Source organism: Oryzias latipes, chromosome 12 (assembly GCF_053564925.1).
Source record: "Oryzias latipes strain Hd-rR chromosome 12, Olatipes_Hd-rR_3.1".
NCBI classification, from domain to species: domain Eukaryota; kingdom Metazoa; phylum Chordata; class Actinopteri; order Beloniformes; family Adrianichthyidae; genus Oryzias; species Oryzias latipes.
Window position 1 is genome coordinate 17,090,549 of NC_136248.1, and position 26,197 is coordinate 17,116,745.

Consider the following 26,197-nt stretch of genomic DNA (forward strand, 5'->3'; position numbering starts at 1 on the left):
CTGTCTTCTGAATTAAAGACACCTGTTTGAAAAAATCTGTCCACAGAATCAGTTTCCAAACTCTCCAACATGGGAAAGACTAAAGAGCTCTCAGTGGATTTAAGGGAGAAGATTGTGGACCTGCACAAGGCATAAATGGACTACTAAACCACCTGCAAGAACCTGGGGGTGACAAGGTGACAACCATTGGTGCAAAAATAAAAGAATGACAACCTGACCATCAGTCCTCCTATAGGTCTGGGGCTCCAAACAAGATCTGACCTGTTGGCGTTTCTATGATCATAAGAATAGTGAGAAATGGCCTAAAACATTACGGCAGTTGATGACCTCAACAACTGGAACCACAGTCACCAAGAAAACCATTTTTAATACTTTATGCCACAATGGTTTAGCATCTTACAGAGCTCTCAAAGTCCCCCTGCTTAAGAAGGCGATATGCAGGCCTCCCTGAAGTTTGTCAATGAACACCTTCATGATCTAGAGAGAGAGATTGGGATGTGTTGCTGAAGTCAGATCAGACCAGCATTGAGCTCTTTGGCTCAACCAGTCAGGTTTGGAGGAAGAGAGAAGCTGCCTATGACCCCATGAACGTCCCCACTGTTAAGCACGGAGGTAGAAACATTATGCTTTGGGGGTCTTTTTCTGCACAGGGCTACTTCACTGTGTGGGTGGTAGGATGGACTGAGCTATGTATTGCCAAATTCGTAATGAAAACATCCTTCCCTCCTCCAAGGGGCTTAAAATAGGTTGTGGGTGGGTTTTCCAACAGGATAATGACCCAACCACATACAGGCCTAAGGAATGGCTGAAGAAGAAGCATATCAAGGTCATGGAGTGGTCCAGCCATTCTCCAGACCTCAATCCCATAGAAAACCTATGGAGAGCTGATGCTCAAAGTTGCCAAGCGGAAGCCACCAAATCTTAATGATTTAGAGTCATTTGCAAAGAAGAGTGGATCAAAATTCATCCTGATCTGTTCAGAAACCTGCAACGTCGACTTGCTTGATAAGAAGGGTTTTGCCACAAAGTACTAAGTCTTTCTAGCAATAGGGTTCAAATACTTACCTCCCTCAATGAAATGCAAATCAATATACTTTTTTTTACATTAATATTTCTGTTACATATCACTTTGCCTCTAAAACTGCTAACAAAAGCAAAAACAGTACAGCATGTGTTTTGACCAAATGTTTTAAGTACAAAAGTCTTTTTATTTTGTATCTCCAGACAAATTTCAGCAAATCTCACTTAAACTGATTTAACAATAAAAATTATTTAACCAAAGGTATATTAATCAGGAATGATCAAAAATCATAAAACACCACCAGTGGTCAGTGAGCAATTTAAATAGTTTTATTAATAATCATTTCTCCCCGTGGCACTGCTTTTTATGACATTTTCTTCAAAAACGCAGGAGTCACCTTCAGTGGACGAGAGGACATCAGTGTGTGTGTGTGTCACGCACAGACACCTCACAGACCTCATCACTGAGCACAGGCTGAGAGCTGCTGCCTACGCGGCGAGACCATGAAACAATTCATAAAGAAAAAAACACACACACAGAGGCAAACATGTCGAAAAGAAATGTGCAAAAAGCAAAATGAGGAACACAAAGTCATAAGGGGCACATTCCTCTTAGAAAACATTGTTCTTCGGTTGAGATGTCACAAAACATCAGTAGAGTCTTCAGAAAGATACCTTCAATGATCTTATTGCACGCTGGGAAGACTGGCTTTCTCAATTTGAGGATTTCTCACGTTTAACCTCTGAATAAATGGTTGTAAGAGAAGCTTGTTTTTAAAAATTTTGATGTTAATGCAAAACCAGAGAACTGGTTTACAAAATCCAGATTTATTTCATAAACCCTCAAATGCAAATGGTATCAGATGATTTTTTTACCCCGCAGATATGAAATGAACCACCCTCGTGGTCCCTGATAAAATGATGGCATGAACATTTGTGCATTCCTGGTTGCTTTCTATTGCCTCTTAAAAACAAAACTGAGCAAAACTAATTTGATTGTCATCCCTTCATGTGTGAATGCCTCTTTAAACCCAAACCAAAGAGCTAAAAACGCACACTAAACAAACAGCAAGCAGTGACACAACCAAAGCTTCATTTACAGTTCAAAGAAATAATTTAAAAACAAGGTTCTTAAAATTTGAATTTAAAACATCCTCTTCAGAGTGCTCATCTTTGGGGCTGTTTAGTCACCCGCCCCCTAGTGGCAAGAGTTGACACATGCAACTCTTATCCAGAAGCATCATAACAGCCAAACCGTGCTCCCTCAAGACACAAACCACACACGTTACTTCACAACATCACAACTCACGCGCTGCTTTTCAAACACCATCATCACACTCATCATCAAGAAAGAATGCAGAGGAGAGAGAACAGGAAGAAATCCTGAACGTTGGTCTTTTTCTCCCCCAAAAACAGGGAAATGACGGATCAGAGTTGTGGTCACTGTCAGCAGGCTGTCAGCACCAAAATAAAAGTTTCAGTCAGTGCAACTTATTTAAAAAAAAAAAACATGTCATGAATCAGCTGTAAAATAAAGCTGCTGCCAAAGACGCACAATCAGCTGTAACGTCAGGAAATCTGCTACCAGAAGACACCTGAAGTAAACCTCAGGGTGTCCTATGCTTCCACTCTTTCTACCATGAAAGCCTTACAGTGGGATCAGATTTCTGAAGCTTTGAATACACGTTTCCTTTCAACATGAAACTGAGCACAACGAGAAGAGGAAGAAGCAGCCTGCAGGTGGGGGTGGACTACTACAATCACACAAAAGGCAAAGCTGGGAAAGGATGCAGCTGCTTCGCAGAAAGCAGAAGCAACCAATGGAGCCTCATCGGAGTTGGAGAGCAGCTTTGCAGACTTCTCCTCCATGCGGTGTGATCCTGCACCAGGCAGGGTGGAGGAGCCAACTCAGCAAACATGTCTGTACTTTCAGCTGACTTCATTGCAGTGCTGTGACGATACAAGCTGAATGAAAGGAGTCAAACATTAAGTTATATTTAAAAAAAAAAAGATCATGAAAGGAGGGGGGCGGGGCCTGTGGAGATGAACTCACAGTAAGGCACAATGCTCTGCTTTTGGTGGATAATGCCTGTAAACCTCTACCTGCAGCTGCTGTTAATATTCACAAAGCAAATTTCCTTGTATCTTTTTTTGGACATGCATGCTTCAGCTTCCAACATCATGGAATCTTTGGATCGCTCCGCTCTTTCTAACCCGGCAAAGCAACCCTTTCCTTTAACCCACTTTAGTCATATGTTTCAGCATAAAAAATACACACAAAGCCCAAACGGCTTCAGACGAAACCTGCACAGCTTCACACCAGCAAAGAAGGATGAACAGATCCTGCTCAGATAACTATCCGCTCAGACCAGGGGTCACCTACTTTGCATGCCAGCGGCTGATTACAACATGCATGCTGCAGCTGGAATGATCTACTAATAAAACAGTTTGGGATGTAAATAAAGCTGAAAACAAAATCTTGGATTATAGTAAAAAGTCCTTAAAGCCTGAGACACACAGACAACTTAAATATATTTAAATATATTTGGTATTTCGCCAAAACAAAAAAAGACCATATCAGCTGCTACATTTTACGAGGCTGCATGCGCCGAGCTTTATTGCACATTAAAGCTTTGACCGCTGGTCTCATGCGTCGTCTGCGCAGTTTCCTTCACGCCTTCATTTTCCCTTTTCAAGAAGTTTTGGAATGCTTTGGAGACCTAAGCTGGTCTGATCTTCTGACAGGTGGGGACTGTCTGCCACTTCTGGCGGCTTGTGCAGGCTAAGCTGAAATCCAACGATCAAAACACAACAACCTCACAAAACATGTCAAACAAACAGATGAGTTTAGGTCCCAACACGAGGTCGTCCCACGTCCCATTCCTCTTCTTTTCGCTCTCCGGAGTTTCAAGTATTCGCATTCTGGATGCCAGGCAGCTTGTATTCCTCAACTTTCTTCAGCATTTACAGAGCAGGCCCAACAGGTCGTGGGGAGGGGTGGGGGTGTCTGAGTGCTGATAATGTGCCCCTCTGTGCATTTGCTGAGGTAGCAAAAAATATGTTCCTGGTGGGATTTCAAGAGGGACAGTGGAGGATGCAGCCGTGTGCTCATGAATTTTTTTTTTTTTAACCAGTTTGAGAGGACGAATTTGTATGCGTTTGTGCGCCAATTGGCCTTTTATGGCTATTATTTTGTATTTGTGGTCATGGGGGCAAAATGTCCTTTAATCCACGCAAGCGATCGTCCTCTTCTGTGAACTGTACATGTGTGGAGATGTAGTGATCAGCCTCGTCATCACAATTTGTGTTTCCCTGACAGTATGGAGCGGTAAAGCTCCTCGTCCAGCTGCACATAGCGCCCTCTGCTGGAATCCAGGAAGCACAGTTTATCAGTCACTGCAGTGGGGTCAAAGCCTTCCCGCCTCAACTCGGTCTTCTGAAACTTAAACGTTCCTGCAGAAAAAAAGAAATACCCGATAAAAAGTTTATATCACATTTGTTTTGCTTTTTCTATGAAACTGCTATGAATAACTACATCTATTTAAAGGTTTTTCATAATTTAAAAACGTTTTTTGTACTGTAGAAAAATAAAAAAACTGCAACTATTAAGATTTCTCCCGAATTTCAATCAAAAAAACAAAGTTGAGCACTCTCATAAACTACAGTTTGCATTTTAAAAATATATATCTTGCTCACTCCCTAATTCAGTGAAATACATTTAAACTGAACCCCGGAAAACATGTTCAGTTGTTGAATTGGACATAAACTTACCCGTCTTATTGACCTCTGGGAGGAAGCGGAGGAAGACGGGCCTGGCGTATGGAGGGAGAACCTTCTCCATGTCCCTCACAAATTTCTCCAGGTCGCTGGAGTGCGATGGATCAGCGATCGCTGCCATTCCGGCCTTTCCTTCGGCTCCTGCCCACACACAGACAGGAAGCTTAGGAAGATTCTGATAAATCTTGCCGTCCATAAACGGCATCAGAGATGATTCACAGTATTTCACTAATGTGTTGTAAATACAGAATGCAGTCAAACTTTTCTCAGACTTTTTCTCTGCATTTAACTTCATCTTTTATACCAGGGATCTGTTTGCACCGTTTTGGGGAATTATTTTCTTTTTAAGGTGGTGTCTGAATTGGTTTCTGAGACTATTCCTAGAAACTGAATCACTTCAGCGAAAAATAGATTTCTTTGGGGTTTTATGAAGGATGTTTAAGAGCAGATTAGTTTTATAGGTAATGACATTTTAAAAGTATTGTAATTTCCGGACTATAGAGCGCACCTGGTTATAAGCCGCACCCATTACATTTTTAAAGGATAAACCATTTTGTACATACATAAGCCGCACCTGTCTATAAGCCGCATGTGCCCACATTGAAACGTGTTGTAGAATGAGGATGTGTATGTGCTGAAACCGTGCAGCCGCGTGAGTAAAAAAAAAAAAAAGAGGAAGGAGCTGCAGCAGAGAAGGGGAAAGCGCTCACTCACTCTTGCACGGCACGCTCTCCTTCCTCCTCCACACGCAGCGTGCTGACACACACACTCATTCTACAACACCTATATAGTTAGTTCATTAGTTAGTAGTTACTGTTATTTGTTAATAAAGAATACTGCGTTGCAATTATTACTTGTACCGGTATTCATTTGCGACGTGGCCGCCGGGGGATTTTGTGTTGCGGGGGTAAACCGCGACACCGCAACTCCTGCTGCTTCGGTGATCAAAAATCCCACACCGTCACAGCTCTATTCCAAACAGTGCCTGTGACGCAGCAGTAACACAGCAGCAATATGGTAGTAACAGCACTAACAGGGCTGGTTAAAAAAACATTCCAGTAAAAGTCACTGATGGCAGCAGTAACATATGTGCACTGAAACCATGGAAGTCTTCCTCCTCAGTGTTGGATCAGAACAGCGTCAGACATTCTTCGCCACACACTCTCTGTGTCACTCCGTTGTCGCTTTCAGTGTCACTCTGAGGCAAATTAACTCCTGAGCTTGCGCTGTTCTCTCCGTCACGCAGCAGACCGGCTTTTCCAAACCCGTTGGTGATGGTGGATATTTTCACACCGCTTTTAATGATTGCTTTTAACTTGAAAGCTGCGTCATATGCATTTCTTCTTGCATTTTCTATGATGAGGGTCTGTTCGTGTTATTTATTCACAAAGCAGGAATTTACATTAAACTTGCGTCTTCCTCGACACATATACCGTATTCCCCCTGTCTCACTCTTACCCTTTCTACTCGAGCGCCTCTAGCGGTCATTAAAAAAAAATGCATTAAAAAATGTTTAAAAAAGAAAAAAATTGCATAAATTAGCCGCATAATTGAATAAGCCGCAGGGTTGAAAGCGTGTGACAAAAGTAGCGGCTTATAATACGGAAATTACGGTCCTTTTCCCCTCTTTTTTCTTTTACAAAGAATAATAAGAGCAGCAGCATTAATAACAATAATAAAAGAATATTTAAAAAATCATTATTTAATTTAACTGTTTCAAAAACATCCATTTTTCTTCATTACTTAATAGATTTGTGACTTGATAAAAAAAATTAAATAGAATTATCATTATTCTATTTATATAGAAACACATGTGACAAATTTTAAAGTTTCAGCCTTTAAAAAGTTTCTTAGAGCCTTGAATAAATGTTAAATCACACTAAAGTGGGGTTCTGCTCTCACAAGTAATACTAAGCTTTTAAGAATTGACTATCAAATGTTTGTGTCAGCTTTTGTGGTGTGGTCAAGCCAGGATTTTCCCAGAGCAGGAAGCTGATCACAGTCTACTGTAATGGAAGAACTCCAACAAAGGCAGACAAAAACACAAACACTGTCTTCATTCAGGTGGGCAAAAATCAGGAAAGACCCAGCTTGGAAGTGTCAGACTCTGATTTTGTTGTTTTGGTAGACTTTTAGATCTAATGTGTTATTGAAGTATAGCAAATTATAGAACAAAAAAAGATAGAAAAACAGTCCCAGTTGTAATGAAAAATACTCCCAAACAACTTATTTTAAGAGAAAACATATAAAGCTAAACTTAAAATTGGGACAAAAACAGTTAAATTGTCTTGAGACTCCTAAAGATTAAGGGTGTGTGCATATTTGTGTCAGGCTAATCTTTGGCTTGAAATGAAACAAGATTAGAAAAGCCTAAATAAAAAGAAATCTTGCATAGTTGATCTCAATTTAAGCATATAGATTCAGTCTTTGCTTTCCTGTTTTATTTATTCAGTTAAAGTTTTACTGTTTTGCAATCTTTAATCAGTGTTTTGCCTTTACAGTATTTCAGACTTTATATCATATGAGCTTTTGTTAAATGGACGACAGTATTCCCTCTACCCTCGCAATATCACGCTTTCGCTCTTTTCCTCTTGTTTTCAATCTATAATGGTGGCTTTATTTTTCTATGAAGGTTCAAAATGAGAGTTTAAACAAGGGAGTGTGTAACGTGTGTATTGAGGGGTTTTACATCCTTAAAACGTCTATTACTATGGTAAAAATAAGGATGATAACTTTGCGGATTTCACGTGTTGCAGGTTCACATTGGAACGCAACTCCCACAATAAACGAGGGACCGTTGTACTTTCATTTAACAAATCCATGTTTTCATTGTTCCTGTAATACGCTTTCAATATCAATTTGTTATAAGAAGGAAATGACAATACCTGGTATTTCCACACCATAAACAACAACATCCTTCATGTCCAGCAGTCTGCTGAGAGTCCCTTCCACCTCTGTCGTTGAGACGTTCTCTCCTTTCCAGCGGAAAGTGTCTCCTGTTCGGTCCTTGAAGTACATGTGGCCGTATTTATCCATGATCAGGACATCACCTGCAAAGAGATTCATAGTTGTGATATGATGGGGAAAATCCTATGAACAGGTCACTGTATGAAAGTTGGATTCTGTGAAGGATTCTAACCTGAGAGATAGGCACTGTCTCCCTTCTTGAACACACTGTGAGCGATCTTCTTGCTGGTCGCCGATTCGTTGACGTAGCCGTCAAACCTGCGAAGGGGGTCATTCTGAATGATTCTGCCCACAAGCTGGCCAGGCTCACCTAGACCAAGAGGAAGAAGACACGTTAGCTGCTGTAAAGTTTCAGAGAGAAAAAATCTTTGTATGTATGCAGCATCAGCAACAAGTTATTTTACAGTCTTATATGGGGTTTACAAACGTCATCTGAACAGGAATATGCGAGTTAATCACCACAACTTTAGCTGCACCATCCGTGAAGGTTGTTTTCGATAAACTTACCAGGTTTACAGGGAATGCAGACGCCATCGGGTCCCCTGATGAGCTCCATTGTTTCTTCGTCCACCCGCACCAGTCGGATGGGATAGATGAAGGGCAGAATCTGACTGTTGAAGCCACACGCGCCAATCTGGTTCAAAATCAAAGGCAGACTTCTTCTAATAGAGGCCAAAGTTAGAGTTCCACATGTGACAGAACCCCCGTGCAGATTTTGTCCCCTAAACCCAGCCTTCCCACCTTGTTGCCAAAGTTGCCCAAGCTGCAGTTGCATTCTGTGGCTCCATAAAACTCTGCAATCTGTGGGATGTTGAAGCGATTCATGAACTCTTCCCATATGGACTGGCGCAGGCCGTTGCCTAGCGCCATGCGGACACGATGCTGCCGCTCTGCATCCCGAACGGGCTGATTCAGCAGATATCGGCAGATCTCACCAATATACTGAACAATCTAGAAGAAAGGGTGAAAAAAATCAATTTTAAAAAGATACTGACTAAAAAAATAGAACTGAGGTCCAATTTTTTTTATTACTATTATATATACATTTTTTAAAAGTACTAAAGGTTAGTGCTGTTCTTACTGTGCAGTTGTATTTGACACAGTCATCCCAGAAGCGTGAGGCAGAGAACTTTTTCCTGATGACCACAGTCATGCCATGTATTACACACTGACCCACTCCCACAATGTTTCCTGAAGACAAAACAGATTCCAGATTAAAACCTAAAAAATATGAAGTAATTGCTGATTCAACCAGATCATTTTTTAAGTTTTTCGCTGCACTGATCGAAAATACATCTGTCCATAAAGAGAGTAAAAATAAAATGAGAAAAATTGTTATTTTAAAGGTTTTACAGGGAAAGAGGAGATGTTTAACAATAAAAAAAAAAAACAACTAAAATGACTCCAAGGTCATTTATCAAAGTCTACATTCACATTCTGAAGATTCTGGTTTGACATTCTTTGTCAAAGAGTTTGAATATTCTTGCACAGATCAAAATAAATAAATAAATAGATAAAATAGATTCTGAGCCTTCGGTTACCTGCAGAGTGATAGAGTGGGAGACAATCGTACACAACATCCTCTGACGTCATCCTAAAGCCATAGTAAACCAGAGCTGCCATACGGTAGTACCTTAAGAGCCAAAAACAAAGACTTCAACCAAAAGCAGCAGGTTCCGTACAAGATTTCTGAACAGCACTTGAACTACACACGAGAGCTTCATGGATCAACAAAAAAAGTGTCCGGTGCGAGGCTCCTTGGTACCTGCTGTGTACGACGATGGCTGCTTTCGGCATCCCAGTGGTTCCTGATGTGTAGATGTAAAACAGGCGATCTGCAACAGACAACAGAGAGAACTTAAAACAATAAACTGGCAGGAAATCAAAAATGTGAAGTTGCATATTAACACCATTTTAGAAGCGTGGACTAATAGAGTTTTCCTTTATTTGAATATACTGAAGTATAAAGCACCAAAGCCCCATGAAATTATGTTGCTGGTATGTGGATAATTTGTAGATTTCACCTTCAAAGGTGTAAGAAACACCAAATACACAGCACAACTAACGTCCCACACTTTGCAGAGTAGTTGGGTACAGATAAATCAGCTTTGGGGGTCAAGTTCAAACATGAAGCAAGCTCACAAAAGCTGCCAGCACTCAATGGAAATCACCTCCACACTAATCCTGACTCATCTCTTCCCGAAAGGGCGACAGGTTCTGTTGCTGCTCTTGTGGTCAGAAGCAGAAAAGTGTGAAGTAGAAAGGTCAGATTAGTGGTTAGCATCATAGCAATACTTCCTTATATTGAAGTTAAACAACTCACCTATGTTCATGAAGTGTTTTTGCAAAAATTTATGGAGGTTCACAGTTAAATATTGAAGTGTAAACCAAAGATTGCTGGTCTAAATTGTATGAAGTGGAACTTATTTAAACCCCTTAATGTTTGGCACATGTTTACATCTTCAATGGCTTCCATTAGTTTAGATGATCTGTGAATTCAGGATCAGCTGATTCTAAAGTGGTCTGCGCCATCAGGTTCAAATATGTCGCCGTCTGTAAATACATCCGTCTTTATAGAATCATTTTGACTTGCACAGAAAAACAGATCTGATGCTTTGGAGATTGCATTCAGAAGAAGTGCATCTCTAGAAACCCACTGACAGTGTCGCTTTTGATTTTTAAACATTACAAAGGAGAGGCAAAGATTGCACAGAGCTACAGACGTCATTAAAAACATTCCATGAGGTTGAATAAAATCTACATTTACAACAGTTCTTCAACTCCTGATTTTTGCAGTGATGCTTTTGAAAACAGAGTCGCTTAAATCACAGTCTTGGTGAAAATAACTTTGGTTCTTATCCTCCAAATATCTGCGTTGATCACAGTCATGATCAACCAGGGGTGGGATTATATAAATTTGCTTCCTTCCACTCCCTTTCAAGCAATAATTATGAATATGTCTAATTATCCGAGGTTTGATTCGTCACAGTATGAATGGATAACTGATGATTGTATTGTTTTTTGTGCATTATTCTTATTTGATTGCTTGAAATAAACCATTTCAAATCAGATCAAAATCAAATCAAAAATAGACTTGACTTTATTTTGGGGTTTTCCACAGCTTTTTCATATTCATATTACTTTTAGAAATGTTTTTAGGGCTGCTCTTGGGTGGATGTTTTGTACTCTATGATCCCTTTTTTTGGTAAACCAATGAATCCTTCAGTCACTGTTTTTTTTTTTTTAAATTGACAATTTTGATCTTTTCCCTTTTCAGAATGTAGTGATTTAACAGATTGAGCACAGCCATTTCATCATCCCCAGTTTTGTGTCTGATCCTGAACCAGTGAAGGCAAAAGGTTGTCCCCACTGTTTAAAACAAAGGTAGAGCTGGGTCGGTGAACTTCTAGGTTATACAAGTACAGTATGTCGGCTCCCACTTAGGTTCCAAAATTGTTTCTCACTTCTGTTAAGCTTTAAAATCCAGGTAATGCGTCAGATTAGATATAGGGGCGACGCCACTGAGTAACTATTGAATCCATAGCTTTGCTGGGTGTGTTTCAACAACTGCCAGGCTTGCTTGTCCCACCCATTTACTCATTTTTAGAAAATGCATCTTAACTAAGATAGGAATGACTGAGATTTAAAGAAAGAAAAAAAAAAAACTGGCTCAAAACCAACATTGAGTCACCTTCACAGAATCTGGTTCTGCTGGAAGCTTGTTCTTGTTAGACCAAGTCTTCCTGTCCAGAGTTGCCCTAACGCATAAGTTTTTTTAATAGATAGTTGTTCCTTAACGCTGAATTTAGAAAACCAAGAAAGTATTTTTCTAACCTGTGAAGCAGCGCTGTGGCCGGCGAGGCAGGTGAGATGGGGCGCCATCCAGCAGGGGTTCCAGGCACTCCGTTCCTTGTGGGACGCGCTTTGGGTCCCAATCCCCACAGCAAAACATTTGCACAGCTTTCCCCATCGACTTATGGACCTCAGTCACCGCTGAATGTTAGGAAAGTAAAAGATCCTTGTTTCAAGAAAAAGTCTTCTTTTCTGTCTTGCAAGAGAAATAATCTTATTAGGATGTTTTTCAATAGCAAAATAATTTTTTTAGGGACTACAATTCTTTTCTTACCCCATGGACAGATTTTTCGGATAATTTAAATGACATTTATAAAAATTGTAAGAACTTTTTACTTCTTTCAGAAGATAAACGGACAGTGGTATCTAAAAAGAGACAGGGTACACTCATGTAAGATTTACTCTTGCTGCCTCAGCAATGATGCTGCTGGGCTGATTTTAGCCCATGCAGTAAAAGTCACATTTTTAATCACTTAAGGATGTTGCAGGTCCACAACACTACAGTCAGGATGGCCAGCTAGAATCCATTCACTCCTTCCAGCTGTGGAAATCGAGGCTTAGCCAAGATCACAGAGGGAAAAAACAGACCCTCCTCAGTTTCTGTGACTGTTTCGTGCGGATGATGAGCTGTTGTCTGATGTTCCACTGATTAGTGCTAGAGATAGGTTGAATGACAGTAATACTGCCTGAGGATTTGAGCATTATCGCTCGTATCGAGCTCAGATTAGCACTTATCGGGCACGGCTTGTTTCTAAGGAGAGGAGCTTTGAACAGCTAACCTGGGTGATAGAGGCTCACCAAGGACACATTTATCTTTTATGATCATCAATGCTTTCTCCCTGCACTCACCTCTCACACTACTTATGAAGCACAACAGCAAACGTCAGCACGCCACAGATAAAGACCTGTGTGTGCGTGTGTGTGTGTGTGTGTGTGGGGAGTCTATCTACCAGTACCTCCCTCTTTTTTTCATTCAAATCTTCTTACCGTCAGTTAGCTCTGATCCAAACACGACAGCCTTGGCATTGGAGATGATGATACAGTGGACCAAAGCCTCCAGTCTCAAGTTAAAATTGATGAGAGCAGCTTCAATTCCCACTTTTGCCATGCCCAACCACAGACCCACGTACTGTGCCCTGTTCTCCATGAAAAGGGCCACCACATCCCCCTCCTAAAAGAAACAAACAAAAAAAAAAAACAATACAAATAATTCAGAAATTGTTTGACAGAAGAAATAACATTTTATAGTCGTTTTCGCTGCTAGAATTTTACCCTGAAGCCCCGTTCCAGCAGCAGGTTAGCCACTCTGTTGGAGTATTCATCCAGCTGTCGGAAGGTCCACCTCTCACCAGTGCCCTCAAAGATGAGGGCAGTTTTGTCCCCGTGGCGCTGCACCGTCTCAGCAAAGATCTTAGGAACAGTGTTCTTCTCTCTGAGGTGCCGCCTGACGTTCAGCTTCACCCGCAGGAGAACATACGCTGCACTGAAAGAACGACAGATGACGTGAGTATATGCATTTGTAACAGCCATTTAAAGATGAACAAATATGCTGCTCTCAATTCTTTTAGGTATTTAAACTTACAATTTGAATGCAAAATTCAAAAAAAGGGCTCATGGCAAAAAAACAAATGTGGTATGGACAGGTTTAAAACTATTCAGACATGTTATTCTAAACTTTTCAGTCTGAAAAACTACCACCGCAGTTAAAATGGAGAATATACTTTATGCAGAAACACAAAGTTTGCATAATTTGTCATCAGAAAATCAAATATGTAAAAAGGCACAGGCCTTAATGGATAAGCAAACTTTTAAAGGATCAGTTTCAATTTAAACCAACTGAGGATATTTAATAAAAAGGCATCACATTACATAGGAACAAAGTCTGCATTTGTTTATGTGATTATTGCACAAAGGTACATAAGGTGAGAATTCTGCCAAGCAGTAAATTCTTACATAAACCCCATAAAAACCAACAAAGCAAGTGAATTTATGATTGTACTGTGGATGAAATTACAAGAGCAGTTTTCATGTAGGGGAAAAAATATCTGCAGGTCACTGCAGATCAGATTTCTCAATAACTTTGCTCATGTCATAGATTTTTTTGGAAGCTTTACTAAAACATGATCAATGGTTGAAAAAAATAATAATAGAATTTTTAAGAAAAAACCTGCAACAAAACTTAAATATGGGGCAATTTACAGTTTGCAGAGGAAAAACTGTTGACAGCAAGGAAGGTAAAACTGTTGGTCCCTTATTGATTAACAGGTTTGTTAGACTCTTTCCCTTTTGTGATTTCTGCATTCAAAACACCATAGACCTGTCTCACCACTCTACACAATAAAAGCCTCTGAGTCACCTCATAACAGGTCCACTTTGTTAGAGACAAAGAAGATTAAGGTTTAACTTTGTTGTAAACACTGGAAGGTGACATTTAGATTTCTGGGGAATTGGGAGTGTGTCTTAAATTTTGAAATTAGACCAAAGATAAAGACCTTTAACAGCTCTATGTGTTTGCATGATAAAAAATGTGTTTTGTTTTTAAAAGATAATTAGAGAACAAAACTGATACAAGTGACACCAATTTGGATCATTTGTTTTAGTAAAACAGGCTGAGGACTTACAATTTCCCATTTTACAGCTTCTCGCACTATTTAGGGAAGATGAAATTATCATAAGCACAACGCTATTATGTCAAACACCAATTGTAAATTCATTTGTCTAGGTTATTTGTGTCAAACTCCCTTTTCATCATTTAAAGAAGCCACCTTTGCAGAAAAAAACTTTTGAGTGATGAAATGGATGAATTCAATGAAAAGGCGCTTTTAGATCTCAAATTACAACATTTATTGCCATGTTTTTCTAACTGGATGTATTTGAACAAGTGTTCTCATTTTTAGTAGTACTGTAAATCATTTAAAAAAATTTTTTTAATGTATATTCTAAAGTAGAGCAGACATTTAAAATAGATTATACTATCATGTTTGAGATGAAGTAGTTGTATGTCTTTTTCTATTCTAAAGCATTAAAAAAAGTCATGGCTTTGTCTTGGTTTGTCAAATATAAGAACTGGAATAAGAATTAAATTGTTGTGAGAAAAAAATAAATACATCCCTGGTTGGTAAAGAAACCATGTTGTAGCTTTTCATGACCACGACTGAGCAGTGAGGTTCATACAGATATTGCCCATATGAAAATATTTCAAAATAAAGTTTAGAGTTACTGCTTTACATATAACCCATGTTGTAGAGTCATAGCACTGTTTCATAGATGGCTTAAATAAAGTACTGCTGACATATCTTCCCTATGTCCAGAAATGTTACTTATTGTTTTGTGTGCTTTTTGGAAAACATAACAAAAGTAACTTATTTGGACATTTTTCTAAATTTTACAAAATACTATAGTCTCCATGCTTACTGTAAATCTCTGCCAAGTGTTTTGACAATAATGTCCACAAAGCTCCATCCTCCACTTCCCAGGTAGAAGATCAGAATGGCTGGAAGAACTTGGTACCAAGGCAGGCCCAGCAGCAGCCTCAACACAAACAGCATGGCTGTGCAACAACCCAGTCGCACCATGATCATCCTGAAAGAATGCATACAAGTATAAATAAAGATTGCAGCCTGCAGAGTCCAGACTGCAAGGGACTAAACATTTCAGAGCAGATATCATTTCAGGCAACATGAAGCTTATTTATGGGTTAAATATTGAGATAGAGCTGTTGAGCTCAGCAGGAGAACAATATTATCTGGAGTGATTTGTTTACTCATCCTGTGCCAGTTTCTTCCATAAACCCTACTTTAGGATGTTGAACTTGTGAAGGAGTAGAATTACTCACATAGTTGGGTTCATACAGTTAAACACTCTAGCTGTTTGTATTATTACATGACAAAGTTAATTGTGCCTTTTTATTTACGGAATATCTACATTTATTAGCACAATTTTACTGTATACCTTTATTACAAAAAATGTTTGAAAAAATGTTCTGGTGACCAACACGTGCAATTTAGCTTCACACCCCAGCATGAAAAAAGACAAAGGAAATTGGTTAGTAAGAATAAAAACAAAACGGGGGTGGCGTTGACCAGGTGTCCGATCTCCAGAAAGCTGATCTCAGCCGTAAATGGTAGGATGGCGTACCCGTCCAGCTCATTAGGGCGGTCGTATTTACGACATCTTGCGTCAACATACGGTACCTCTGATGCTGCCTTTTCTTTTGGTCGTGGAGATTGTAAAGCATAAATGTATTCATATTGTAGACGGATATTTCCTCATAATTTATGATAATTTGTGTTTTTAAATAAAATAAACCCCTTAAAAAGACGGAAGCACTAAGAGGAACACTTTACTGTACACTCTTGAGACCAAAAAGCTCCATCGACCGTTGCTGCCAAATTCCGGAAATTTGAACAGCGCGTAGCATCACATTGCGGTAGAAAGGGAGGCTCAACCCACTGCTGGTAACCTCACTTACCATGCCATGTGCGCTTAAGACAAGGCCATCGCCTATGAACCGGTTTCATATGGTTAATCGAGCTAACCTCATGTAGGTTATATTTGTAACTTGCTCGCCAGGGAAGCAAGATGCGCAGAATTGTGTGCGCACGAGCTAAAAGGAAGCGAAGACGTGATGAGGATACAGCAGATCTCTCTTTTTTTTTAATGATGAATAAGCGTATGCGAATTCCTAATTTAGTCATCGACAGTGGAAGTGGCCTGAAATGACAGAAGCAGATCCCTGTCTTGGCAAACACAGAGAAAGGGCGTAAAAAAACACCAAACCGCTGAGATGAGCATCGAGGTAAAGCACGGCGTGTGCTTCCTGCGGTTAAACACCGGGGATGCGTATTAGCTCACATACCTGGCACCTTCTCCACACCTTTACGGCGTCTCGGTACGCAGAAATCCCAAAATTGATCTTGGTTGTGTACAATTCCACCTTGATCGGCTTACAGAGTAGACCTGCGCTCAACGTCGCTAGCTTGGCTGGATACAAGCGCTCAGAGAGAGACGGACACACACGGACCGGGATCTCCTGCTATTAATAAAAACCCTTTCTGGCGCTGCTCCTCACTAATTGCTTAGCAATGCGCGTCGACTTTGCCCCGGCGGTCATCATCCGTTCATTGTCACAATAATTCATATTATCCTTGGGTTCATTGAAACCGGTGAGCGCGCTATAGGGCTTAGTTCAAATGACCTTATAATTTTCCGAGATCGCCCCGCCCACTACGGTCAGCGTCAAATCAGTGAATCAGGAACAGGACTTGATTGACGGGTGTCAGGACCAATCCGCAAAGGTCTTTTTTTATTTACCCGGAAGAGGCCGGCTCTTTGGTAAAATGAGGGGAGAGTGCGGCTCAGCTGTTGTTGCTGGTTCATCACTGCCCAACGACCCTTGTGCTATCCTAGGCACTTTAACATTGGAAGTTGGGTCATCTAGACCCACTAGACAGTGCGCTGAACCTTTATTCTTCAATGATTTGTGATCTTCACTGGTTTCCATGGATTACTTGAAATCTTTCCACTTGCTGTATATCCATCTTTGTCATGGTAGGGAGAACACGTCAAAGTAAGGGTGGGGTCATTTAAGATAGCCCAAGGGTTAAACCCAACGGCGGTAAATGAACCCTAAATCTGCTCCACTATCACCATTCTTGACCGTTTACTATGTAAAGCTTCTCCAAAGGTCTTTCAACACCAGAATTTGCGGCAGGAATGAAGACATTCCTCATTTTCTAGCTGCACAGCAGAGATTTTCATCTATGAAGTTCTCTACCTTCCTCTTTTGCCACTTAGGTTTTTCCATTCCAAAGAGAGGAGCAGCAACTAAAAAATGCAGCTTGTATAACAAGTTTCACTCACAATTACTGACGGCAAAACACCTGTGACCTGACTTCAACAATTAGGCTGTGGTTTGAGGTCCCTTGCTCACATTTCTTTACAATAGTACGAATAATGGTGATTTCCTTTAAAAATAATTTAAACAAATGTTAACAATACATTAAAAAGAATATAAATATGCAAATTAAAGCACAATCATTTTTATTTTTGTTCAGAGATTTTCTGTAAAATAGCAATGCTTTTGTTTTCGAGTTAAGTGTATATTATTTAACAGACCAGTTTGTTAATTCAAGTTATGAGTTACTACATAAAAGTAGTGGTTTCAAGTGAAAATAAATAAATGTTAAAACATAGCCACCACTGTGATTGATACTTGGCTCAGATATACTACATTTTTCTTATTTTTTAGGAGCGGTCTCTATTTTCCTTACAAGTTTGACCTCTTTTCCTTCTTTGCAAATGAGTGCAGGCGAGTGCACTCGTCACTGGTTTATGTTAACAGCAGCTTGCTGCAAAAGCGGAATCTCTTTTAAACAAATAAAAAAAAAACACACTTAAAAAAGAAAAAGAAAAAAAACTTTCTCCTTTGGTGAACAGCCTCAGTTTTCTGTTAAGCACTACTATCAAACATCCACACTTTTCAATTTTAAGGTAAAATCATTTAAATTTCTTTTAGTTTGTTTGCATTTAACTTTTCATCCACATGTGGGTCTACTGATGGAGAAGACTTCATTTTATTGTAGTATGATGCATCTAATATGTGTTAGTGTTTTGAGGCTGGCATGTTTCTGTCAGCAGCAGTCTGAGCTTCAGGTGATTAGATCTTTCCTCCTGCAAAGACTTAAAACTATTGTCCACTTTAAAAAATATCACCATTAATCTGACATGAAAATATTGAAAACAATTTAAAAACTGCTTTTAGAAAAGTCTACAGCAGACAGTCTGTACATTTAAACCCGTTTTGATCTAAAATATAAAGCCATTTATGATTTTGGCAAATTTTTATGTTCGAGTCGTCCTGTACAAACAAACATGAAAACTACAAAAAATATTATTACTTAGACTTAAATATAATTGATCCAAAACTTTACTGACCCTGCAACCACATGCCAGCTGATTGTTATACATATATGTAAAGCTTAAGCATCTAGAAAGACAAGCTTCCTGTCATTTTAATGTAAAATGTCCACTTTATCCTTTAACTCCATCAGAAGCAGCCAAATAATATATTTGTCAGTCAAGCATATATAGTAAATGAAATAGATGATGATGCAATACACACAAAAAGCAAACTATGAACTTTGACTTAAAAATGAAGGAACAGAGCATTGTCAGCACTGACAAATCTACTGCTGATGGCAGTAAGAAAACCCACTTTATCATGTCAGATTAGATCACTGATACTATAATTGCACTTGTGTGGTTGTGCTGGCAGTTTTAAACTAAAAATATAGGTTAATGTAAACTATATGTCAGCATTCCAGTCAAATCATCTTTTGATCTATTTTAAAAGCAATCCCAGTTGTCTTTTAATGATATTTTAGGCAAAATCACAAAAAGATCTGAATCCTTTTCAAGGCGATAGTTTTTGCAGAGCGAGGTAGTTTATTCACCTGGGTTATGACTGTTGGTGCGGAATAAGTTTTTTTTTAAATGGCATTTAGTCGTCGGCTCCTGATTCACAACAAATTGAATACATAAATACTCTGAAATGCAACCTTAAGCTTATTTATACATGTCAGAAAAATGCCACAAGAAAAAAAAACACAATTTCCATCAGCGTAGGTCTTTAAGACAGCAACAAAGCCGTCATGCCGTCCATAATAATAAAATTGTATTTATTGTTTCAGTGGTATGTAGTAAAGCTTGAATCCTGGTCTTAATAGTTCGGATGCAATAGGTCTCGTATTCATCGGTGCACTAGTAAATGATCAGTATTCTGATAATCAGATGACTCTTATTTTTCTATAATGAAATGCCATTAGAAATTGTAAATAAATACTTTTAATAGATCTATTAAAACAAAATTAAATTCTCACTAAAGCCAGATTCTATGTAGACAGGAAAAAAAGCTTTACAACTCATCAAAGATCAAAAGGTCAGATCATATTTAGAGTCCCCACCTTCATAAATGAAAAGACTTTTATTTTGACATCTGTTGTTCTCTAGAAGACGAAATGCTTGGAAAAGGTATTCCTCATATTTCTGTCAGTCATCCAGGGCAAGGTCAAACTGTGTGTAGAGATCTCGTGTGGTGGTCCCCCGAAGAGCAGCTACAAGGAAAACATTTCAGGGTCAAAATGCTTTCCTTTACTTTTTCACTAAAACAAACAAACCCAGATCTCAGTCTGACAGAAAAATCCAAGCTCCCCATTTACCTTCAGGGACTATTTTTAAACCATTAAAGATGCATTTAACTAATTGCCTACGTTTTTAAACCTTCTTTGGGTGTATTACACATATATGTAATGGATTGTGTTGCAAACATTTTTTTAAATCCTATCAAAACTCACTGTATCATGTCAGATTAGAGCACACTTATTCTATTGTTGAGAGTCTGTGGTCCAAGCTTAACATTTTTGGCTGCTTTGGCATAAAGGTTTCTGCTGAATGTCCTTCCTGACGTAACCTTATCAAAACACAAAAAAATTAATTCAAAGTGTGAAATGGTTTGATCTCTGAACCACTAGGACTGATTTAACTTTGTGTCATACGTTAATTAGGGTAGGTATAAAAAAACTCAAACAATATTGAACGGATCACTTAGAAAATCCCCTATTCATTTATTAAATCAATGAAATAATTTTTTGTTTTAAGGTTTTTTTCCCCCCCAGAAAGCTAAGTTTTTAGTTAATAATTGAAAGAATTCCTAATACTATCAATGGAAATTCCACCTTTAGTTTGTTTAAATCCCTGTGGGGAAAAGTTTTTTCCATATAACAACAAATTTATATACAGTATTTTTCAAGATGGCAATGTAAAGTAAATCAAATAAAATAAATAAGTAAATTACAATTAAATTAATTCAGCATTTGACAATGTTACAAAGCCATAAAAAATCCAGATACGTTCTTTTAAATCTAGGAGCTGACTCTGACATTTACATTGTTACTGATTGACTAAACTGGGAACGCTTGAACTGAGTCAAAGGAAGGGTGTATAAAGGATGAAGGGAGGGTGTATAAAGCAAGACCTTCATTAGAAATGAGAAAGACTTTCTAAATAAAAAGCTGACTGGGGGTATTAGAGAAGTAACTCAAGACTTGTTTACATGCATTTCAGCCTGCTGAGTTAAAACCAATTAGCCATGACATCATCAAGGTGACTAATTTGACCCCAGACGTGTTCAGCAAACAACTGCACTTTGAGGTGTCTTCTAGCTTTTCAACAAATTCCTCACACATTTGCTCCCTCATGCAAAGACACTTGTTTAACTTTAGACAAGCACAGTCAGCATCGATTTAAAGTTTCTTCATTCTTCTGTAATCGTGTTTTCACTTTGCTGAAAACAGTTCTGGCTGACAGTAGAAATGATGAACGGTGCATGCGACTACAACAACTAAGATTCCAACCAAGATTGAGATTATAAAATGTTTTTATAAGCACAATTTCAACTATACACATGAAGCTTTTTGGGTTTTTTTGTCTGCCATTACCTTCTTTCAGAAATTAGCCTATTTTTTATATCATCTGCTTCCCAAAAAACGGCACAGTTTTTCCCTTCTACTTGTTAAGAGTTTGTTAATGTGGACGAATAAAAAAAAAAGGTCTACTAACCCTTTAGAGTCCCACTCCAATCATCAAGTTACTATTTATTTCTATAAATGTTTGGCTATCTTTTATTTAGTTTCCAAAAAGATGTATGAACTGTAGGCTGAATCAAAGACATGTTGCATATCAACACCTGTGTGTCCAGGTGTTGGGCAACAGCTGGAGGTGACGAGTTTTACAAGATGCTCAACAGTTTTAAATCACGACAATAAAACCATAAATCATACAAAAGCCTTAATGACAGTAATGCTGACGGAAAAAGACGATTATAGACAAAGGGGTGGTTGTCGCCAGAGTGTACTACAGGGCATGGCTTACTCCAAACCCCGCCCACTTACGTCCTCCCTCTCAGAATAAGAACATAGAGTACAACAACGATTCAGTGTCCGAGTGGAGGCTCTCCGTCAAAGTGTGCTTGTTTGAGACAAAGTGAGCCAGAGAGGGACGGGGCAGAGAAGAGGATAGTCCGTGTTTGACCCTGCCTGCATGTCTTAGCGTACGCACACAGAGATTGTAATTGTGTGTCGTCTGAGTGATGACAAAGCCTGAAATTGTGTAAGAGGGGAAACGCCACCTCTGTTCACCAAGAGGTCATTAACATCTCAGTTCTTCATTTTACTGATACTAGAAAAACATTTACAGTTTCAAACATCTATATATTAAACATAATTTAAAAAAAAAGGATGGACAGCAGAGAAAAAGAAAAGTGGGTGAAAAGTCAAATGATTCACAGCGGTGCATGACATTCATAGTTTATCAAAACTTTCCAAACAGTATGACAGCTGGGAACTCACCCCCACTTCTCTAAATCTGTTGTATGGACAAACAGTGTATGTCTTTTTGTGTGTGGTGAAAATGATCAACAAAGAAGTCAACATCTCTGTTTTTTTTAGCTTGTATTTTTGAAATCCTTCCAAATCAGAAAACCACAGAGAGCAGATGTGCAGAAAACCCTCAAGATAAATAATTTCTGTAAGCGGATTGAACCTGCAGCCAAATGTCCCAGCTGCTGTTCAATATTAGCTAGCAGCTACTTTATTCAAGAATCCAGAGGGTGGACTTTGGTGAAAAGGTCCTGCAGATAGGTTTAAATTGAATGCAACAAAGAGGATAAATACAGTAAGTTTGACACCTGTGCAGTGAAATAAAGTCAATAAACATTTGTTTTTTGGTGTTAATAGAATAAAACAATGAACTTGCCTCTGCTTTTTAAATAATCAGAAGACTCAAAATGCCTCTTTACTGCCCTCTAGCGGTTGACTAAAGCAACTTCAAGATCAGCCATTAAATACTCCCATTTGAATAAGCAAAGTGGTTTGATTTGAATTTTTCCAGTAACCTTTGACAGGAAAACTCCATATTTTTCTCTTAACAGTCCTACCTCTTTTTTACCAGTAAAAAAATCTGTCTGTATTTTTCACCACAAAAATAAAAAAACATTCAAGATGTGCAATACTTTATGAACTAATTGCTAAAATGTAAATATTGTAAAGATGGTCCTGTTTAAATCAACAGGTCTTACTTTTATTTAACAATTCTAAAAAACTTTGTACAACTTTGTTCTCTGTCTGTTTTAACATCATAGTGCCTGATAATAAACATGTAAATGAGATACTAATATGTCACATTCTAGTGACAGATCATTGTGAGTCATGTTATAGTTAGTTTGCAAAAAAAAGTAAAATAAAAAATCAAACACCAAAGAATAGTCGATTGTGGTTATAAATTATGCTACTCTATTACAAAAAGAAGGCATTGCCTCCAAACCTAAAAAAATGACATCTTAGAAAAAAATATGTTTCAAATAATAGATTGATCATATTAAAACACATTTTTATTTACCCCTATGTTTACTTGGAAGGAAATGAGAAAACTATGGCTAGTGTGATCAAACAGCAGAGTAAGAATTAGGCTGCGTTCACACTGCAGGCTAAAACGACCCAATTCCGATTTTTTTTGCCCCAATGCGACCTGTATCTGATCTTTTCATGACAGTCTGAACGACACAGATCCGATCTTTTCAAGTGCGACCCAGGCCACTTGGGCATGTGGTCCTGAATCCGATACGTATCCGATCTTTTGAAATGAGTCCTCTGTCTGAACGGCCAGGCCACTTGTATCCGACCGGTACGTCATTGATACGCTACAAACATAATTCTGCGTTGAAGTAGGCGGGAACGAGAACATAAACAACAACCACGGCGGACGATGCTGCTGAGACCAGTCAGTGGAAGGGAAGCAAGGTCACCGATTGGATTCATATTTGGGGTGACAGCTCTATTCAGGCCAAACTCGAGGGCTCTTATCACAACTGAGCAGTTTTTGAAAACATTTCCAGCGAATTGGCCTAGCGTAGTGTTGAACCTTTCCAGGGATGACTTTTTTTTTCCCCTTTCAGACCGTGGTCAGAAGCGCGGGGGAGACCTTCTCCAGGGCCGAAAGCAGATCCTCCTTCGGGGTTCACTTCCCCGTTCGGACCCTCAGATTCTCCAGGGCGGGTTAATAAAGAGTCAATATCATTTATTCTGGGGGAAGCCTTCTTTTATTACCGTTCTCCTTCCTTTGTAACACACAACACGAATGCGGGCAGCCGACACACTTCCACTGCCCCCCCCTTGATTTTCAAAAAAATCGGAATTGAGCATTAAGCCCTGCAGTGTGAACGTAGCCTGAGGATCAACCAAAGTAGATTTCATGAAATGGTGAAATGCTCATTTTAAAGCTAAATTAGTCAAATTTTTGTTTGTGTTTGTTAATAACACTTAACTAGAATGAAAAATGACTTCATTAAACAGGTTGTGCTTAACCTGCTTTAATTTAGTCAGATCAAGCTGCAAATGCGCTCTCATAAACACTAATTGTAAACATAAACAATTGCAAACATTAATTAGTCAGAGGTGGAACAAAGTAGTTGACGGTGCAAATACACATACTTACCAATGCGACCTAGAAGTGACTGTCCAATGTCTTTGATGTCATTGTATTCATGCAGCTTTTTAATATGGTGTTCCAACTCCTCTACTTTGTATCCTCTGGACATTAAAACACACACAAAATTTAATTAACAGTAGAACTTTTGCTCAGTAGCAAAAAACACAACTGTAAATATTTTTGGAAAGACGCTGCTCAGATAACCACTGGTCAAAAAAAACCTTATTTTAGAGAATTTTTTTCAGATGATTTTAACTACAATTAAAATGATAACCTATAAGATCGATACTTTCATCTGTATGTCAAAAGTCAGATTACATAAAGATGAAGTTGTACTCACTCAGCCTCTAGCTGTTCTATCTCTGAATCCAGCTGCTCCCTTCTCCTCTGCAGTTCTGCCACTTCCCCTTCATGACTAACTTTAGCTTTCTCAGTTACATGATGCTGTGAGGGTCAAAACAAAAATCATGTTTTTTACTTGTTTGTTTCTACCTAAAAACGCTAAAAAGAAATACACTAGGAAGGCTAGGAGTTTCAGTGTGTTGTTCAAAGTCCTTTTTGGGTTGTTGGTTTTAATTTGGCTACTATTTGACATTCAAAAATGAATTGGCTGAATCAATACACCAGATTAGAAGAATTGAACATGTTAAATGCTTTTGAGTAAAACAAGTGACTGTAACCCCTCATGTGGATGTCGTGAACGTGTTGTCAGAGTGTGTCCATTAAAAAAAGAAGCAATACTTACAGGTGACTTAAAAGAGCAGTGTACTTTTTTAAGGTGTGATAGAGGAGTTCTGTGGGAGGCAAAGAAGAAAAAAAACTATAATTAAAGGTTTTTTTATATTTTTAATATTGCCAAATATTGAGAGAGCAAAAAACCCTTTATAACTTAGGCCAAGTATTTAGATCAGGGGTCGGCAACCATGCGGCTCTTTCGTTTCTCTGTCGCGGCTCCTCTAGCACAACAATAACAATTCCATTAGTATAGCTTGCGGTTGCTGGTACGATTCACAGTCGATATTGGTTTATATTTTTTGGGTCGATCTGATAGCGATCCAGGACATTTCTATCCAAAGATTCAACCAGTCTGACTTGGAGATATTTACCTTTTACCACCATCACATACGTGTTGCCTGCTGTGATGCACTTGGGCATCAACTGTTATAGTAAAATAATAATAATTGTGCCTCAGCCCAAATGGTATTTTCTAAGATCGATTATAGATCTTTATTTCCTTTAAAAACAATTTAAGAATGATTTACATCAATTTGATTAAAAAATTGCCTCAGACAGATCAATTATTAATCTATTAATTGATGAAGTCAATCAATAGTTGCACCCCATGCAACTTTAATTCACAGCTAATATCCAAAGTTAAAAATATATTTAATTAAATAAATTAAATGAAATTTTTGCTGAAATTTAAACTGGATTGTTAGTGACCAAAAATGTTTATTTTCTTCCAATTACCGGTAATATTTTCTTTCTACGCCTACAGTCATTTGAATTGTTATGATTAGGAAATGAGAGATTAAGTGAAGAACCACAGAAATGTGCTGAGGAGGCGATGGTGCAGCTTCCTATAAGCTAGCTTGGCTAGCTAACACCAAGCTAACAGTGAAATTACCTTTTTGGATCCTTTTTGCCTTTCTCGCTTTCTTTAGGTGTCGAAGCGTGGCAGTTACTCGAAACTGAAGACGTTTCATTGCTCTCATTAGCACTCATGCTGCTTCATGTAAGTGTTTTTATATAAGTTGTGTTTGCTGAGGACAGAGGAAAAGTCTAGTTTGTAAATTTGCGCCTGACAGGAAACAGATTCACTCAAGACAAACTGATTGGTTAAAAAACGAGGAGGCGTGGTTTAATCTTAAAGGGGGCGGAGAAACACGTCAAGCATTAACAGTTGAAGTGGCCACAACCTTAAACACCAGTGATTTGGTGCAGAAAAAGGTGCCGGGGCCAACTCTGATGATCAACTTAAAATCCAATCATTTAAAAATAGATAAATATGAAGGAAACACACACAAAAAAATTATAT

General features: G+C 38.7%; 2 protein-coding genes across 5 annotated transcripts; both read right to left on the reverse strand.

Annotated features, from left to right (window-relative positions):
* Nucleotides 1-1,335: 1,335 nt before the first annotated feature.
* Nucleotides 1,336-19,716, reverse strand: slc27a4 (solute carrier family 27 member 4). Of its 3 annotated transcripts, none has more exons than XM_078955800.1 (14): nt 19,581-19,716; nt 15,031-15,198; nt 12,889-13,099; nt 12,604-12,787; nt 11,599-11,757; nt 9,530-9,599; nt 9,306-9,397; nt 8,846-8,955; nt 8,506-8,715; nt 8,272-8,398; nt 7,937-8,074; nt 7,683-7,847; nt 4,792-4,938; nt 1,336-4,473 (listed from the first exon to the last, which is right to left on the reverse strand). In XM_078955800.1, exons 2-14 carry the CDS (start codon nt 15,195-15,197, stop codon nt 4,316-4,318), a joined length of 1,938 nt encoding a protein of 645 aa, XP_078811926.1. In that variant the 5' UTR covers nt 15,198; nt 19,581-19,716; the 3' UTR covers nt 1,336-4,315. The 3 variants fall into 3 exon arrangements, with proteins under 3 accessions (XP_078811926.1, XP_004074882.1, XP_020563400.1); XM_004074834.5 differs by lacking the exon at nt 19,581-19,716 and adding an exon at nt 16,475-16,983; XM_020707741.3 differs by lacking the exon at nt 19,581-19,716 and adding an exon at nt 16,088-16,195.
* swi5 (SWI5 homologous recombination repair protein) lies at nt 19,582-25,992 on the reverse strand. Of its 2 annotated transcripts, XM_011481885.3 has the most exons (6): nt 25,787-25,970; nt 25,049-25,115; nt 24,905-24,953; nt 24,500-24,603; nt 24,166-24,260; nt 19,582-19,730 (listed from the first exon to the last, which is right to left on the reverse strand). In XM_011481885.3, the coding sequence occupies exons 1-6, from the start codon at nt 25,872-25,874 to the stop codon at nt 19,666-19,668; spliced, it is 468 nt and encodes a 155-aa protein (XP_011480187.2). In that variant the 5' UTR covers nt 25,875-25,970; the 3' UTR covers nt 19,582-19,665. The 2 variants fall into 2 exon arrangements, with proteins under 2 accessions (XP_011480187.2, XP_004074881.1); XM_004074833.5 differs by lacking the exon at nt 25,049-25,115 and having other exon boundaries at nt 25,787-25,992.
* Between the last annotated feature and the right edge of the window lie 205 nt (nt 25,993-26,197).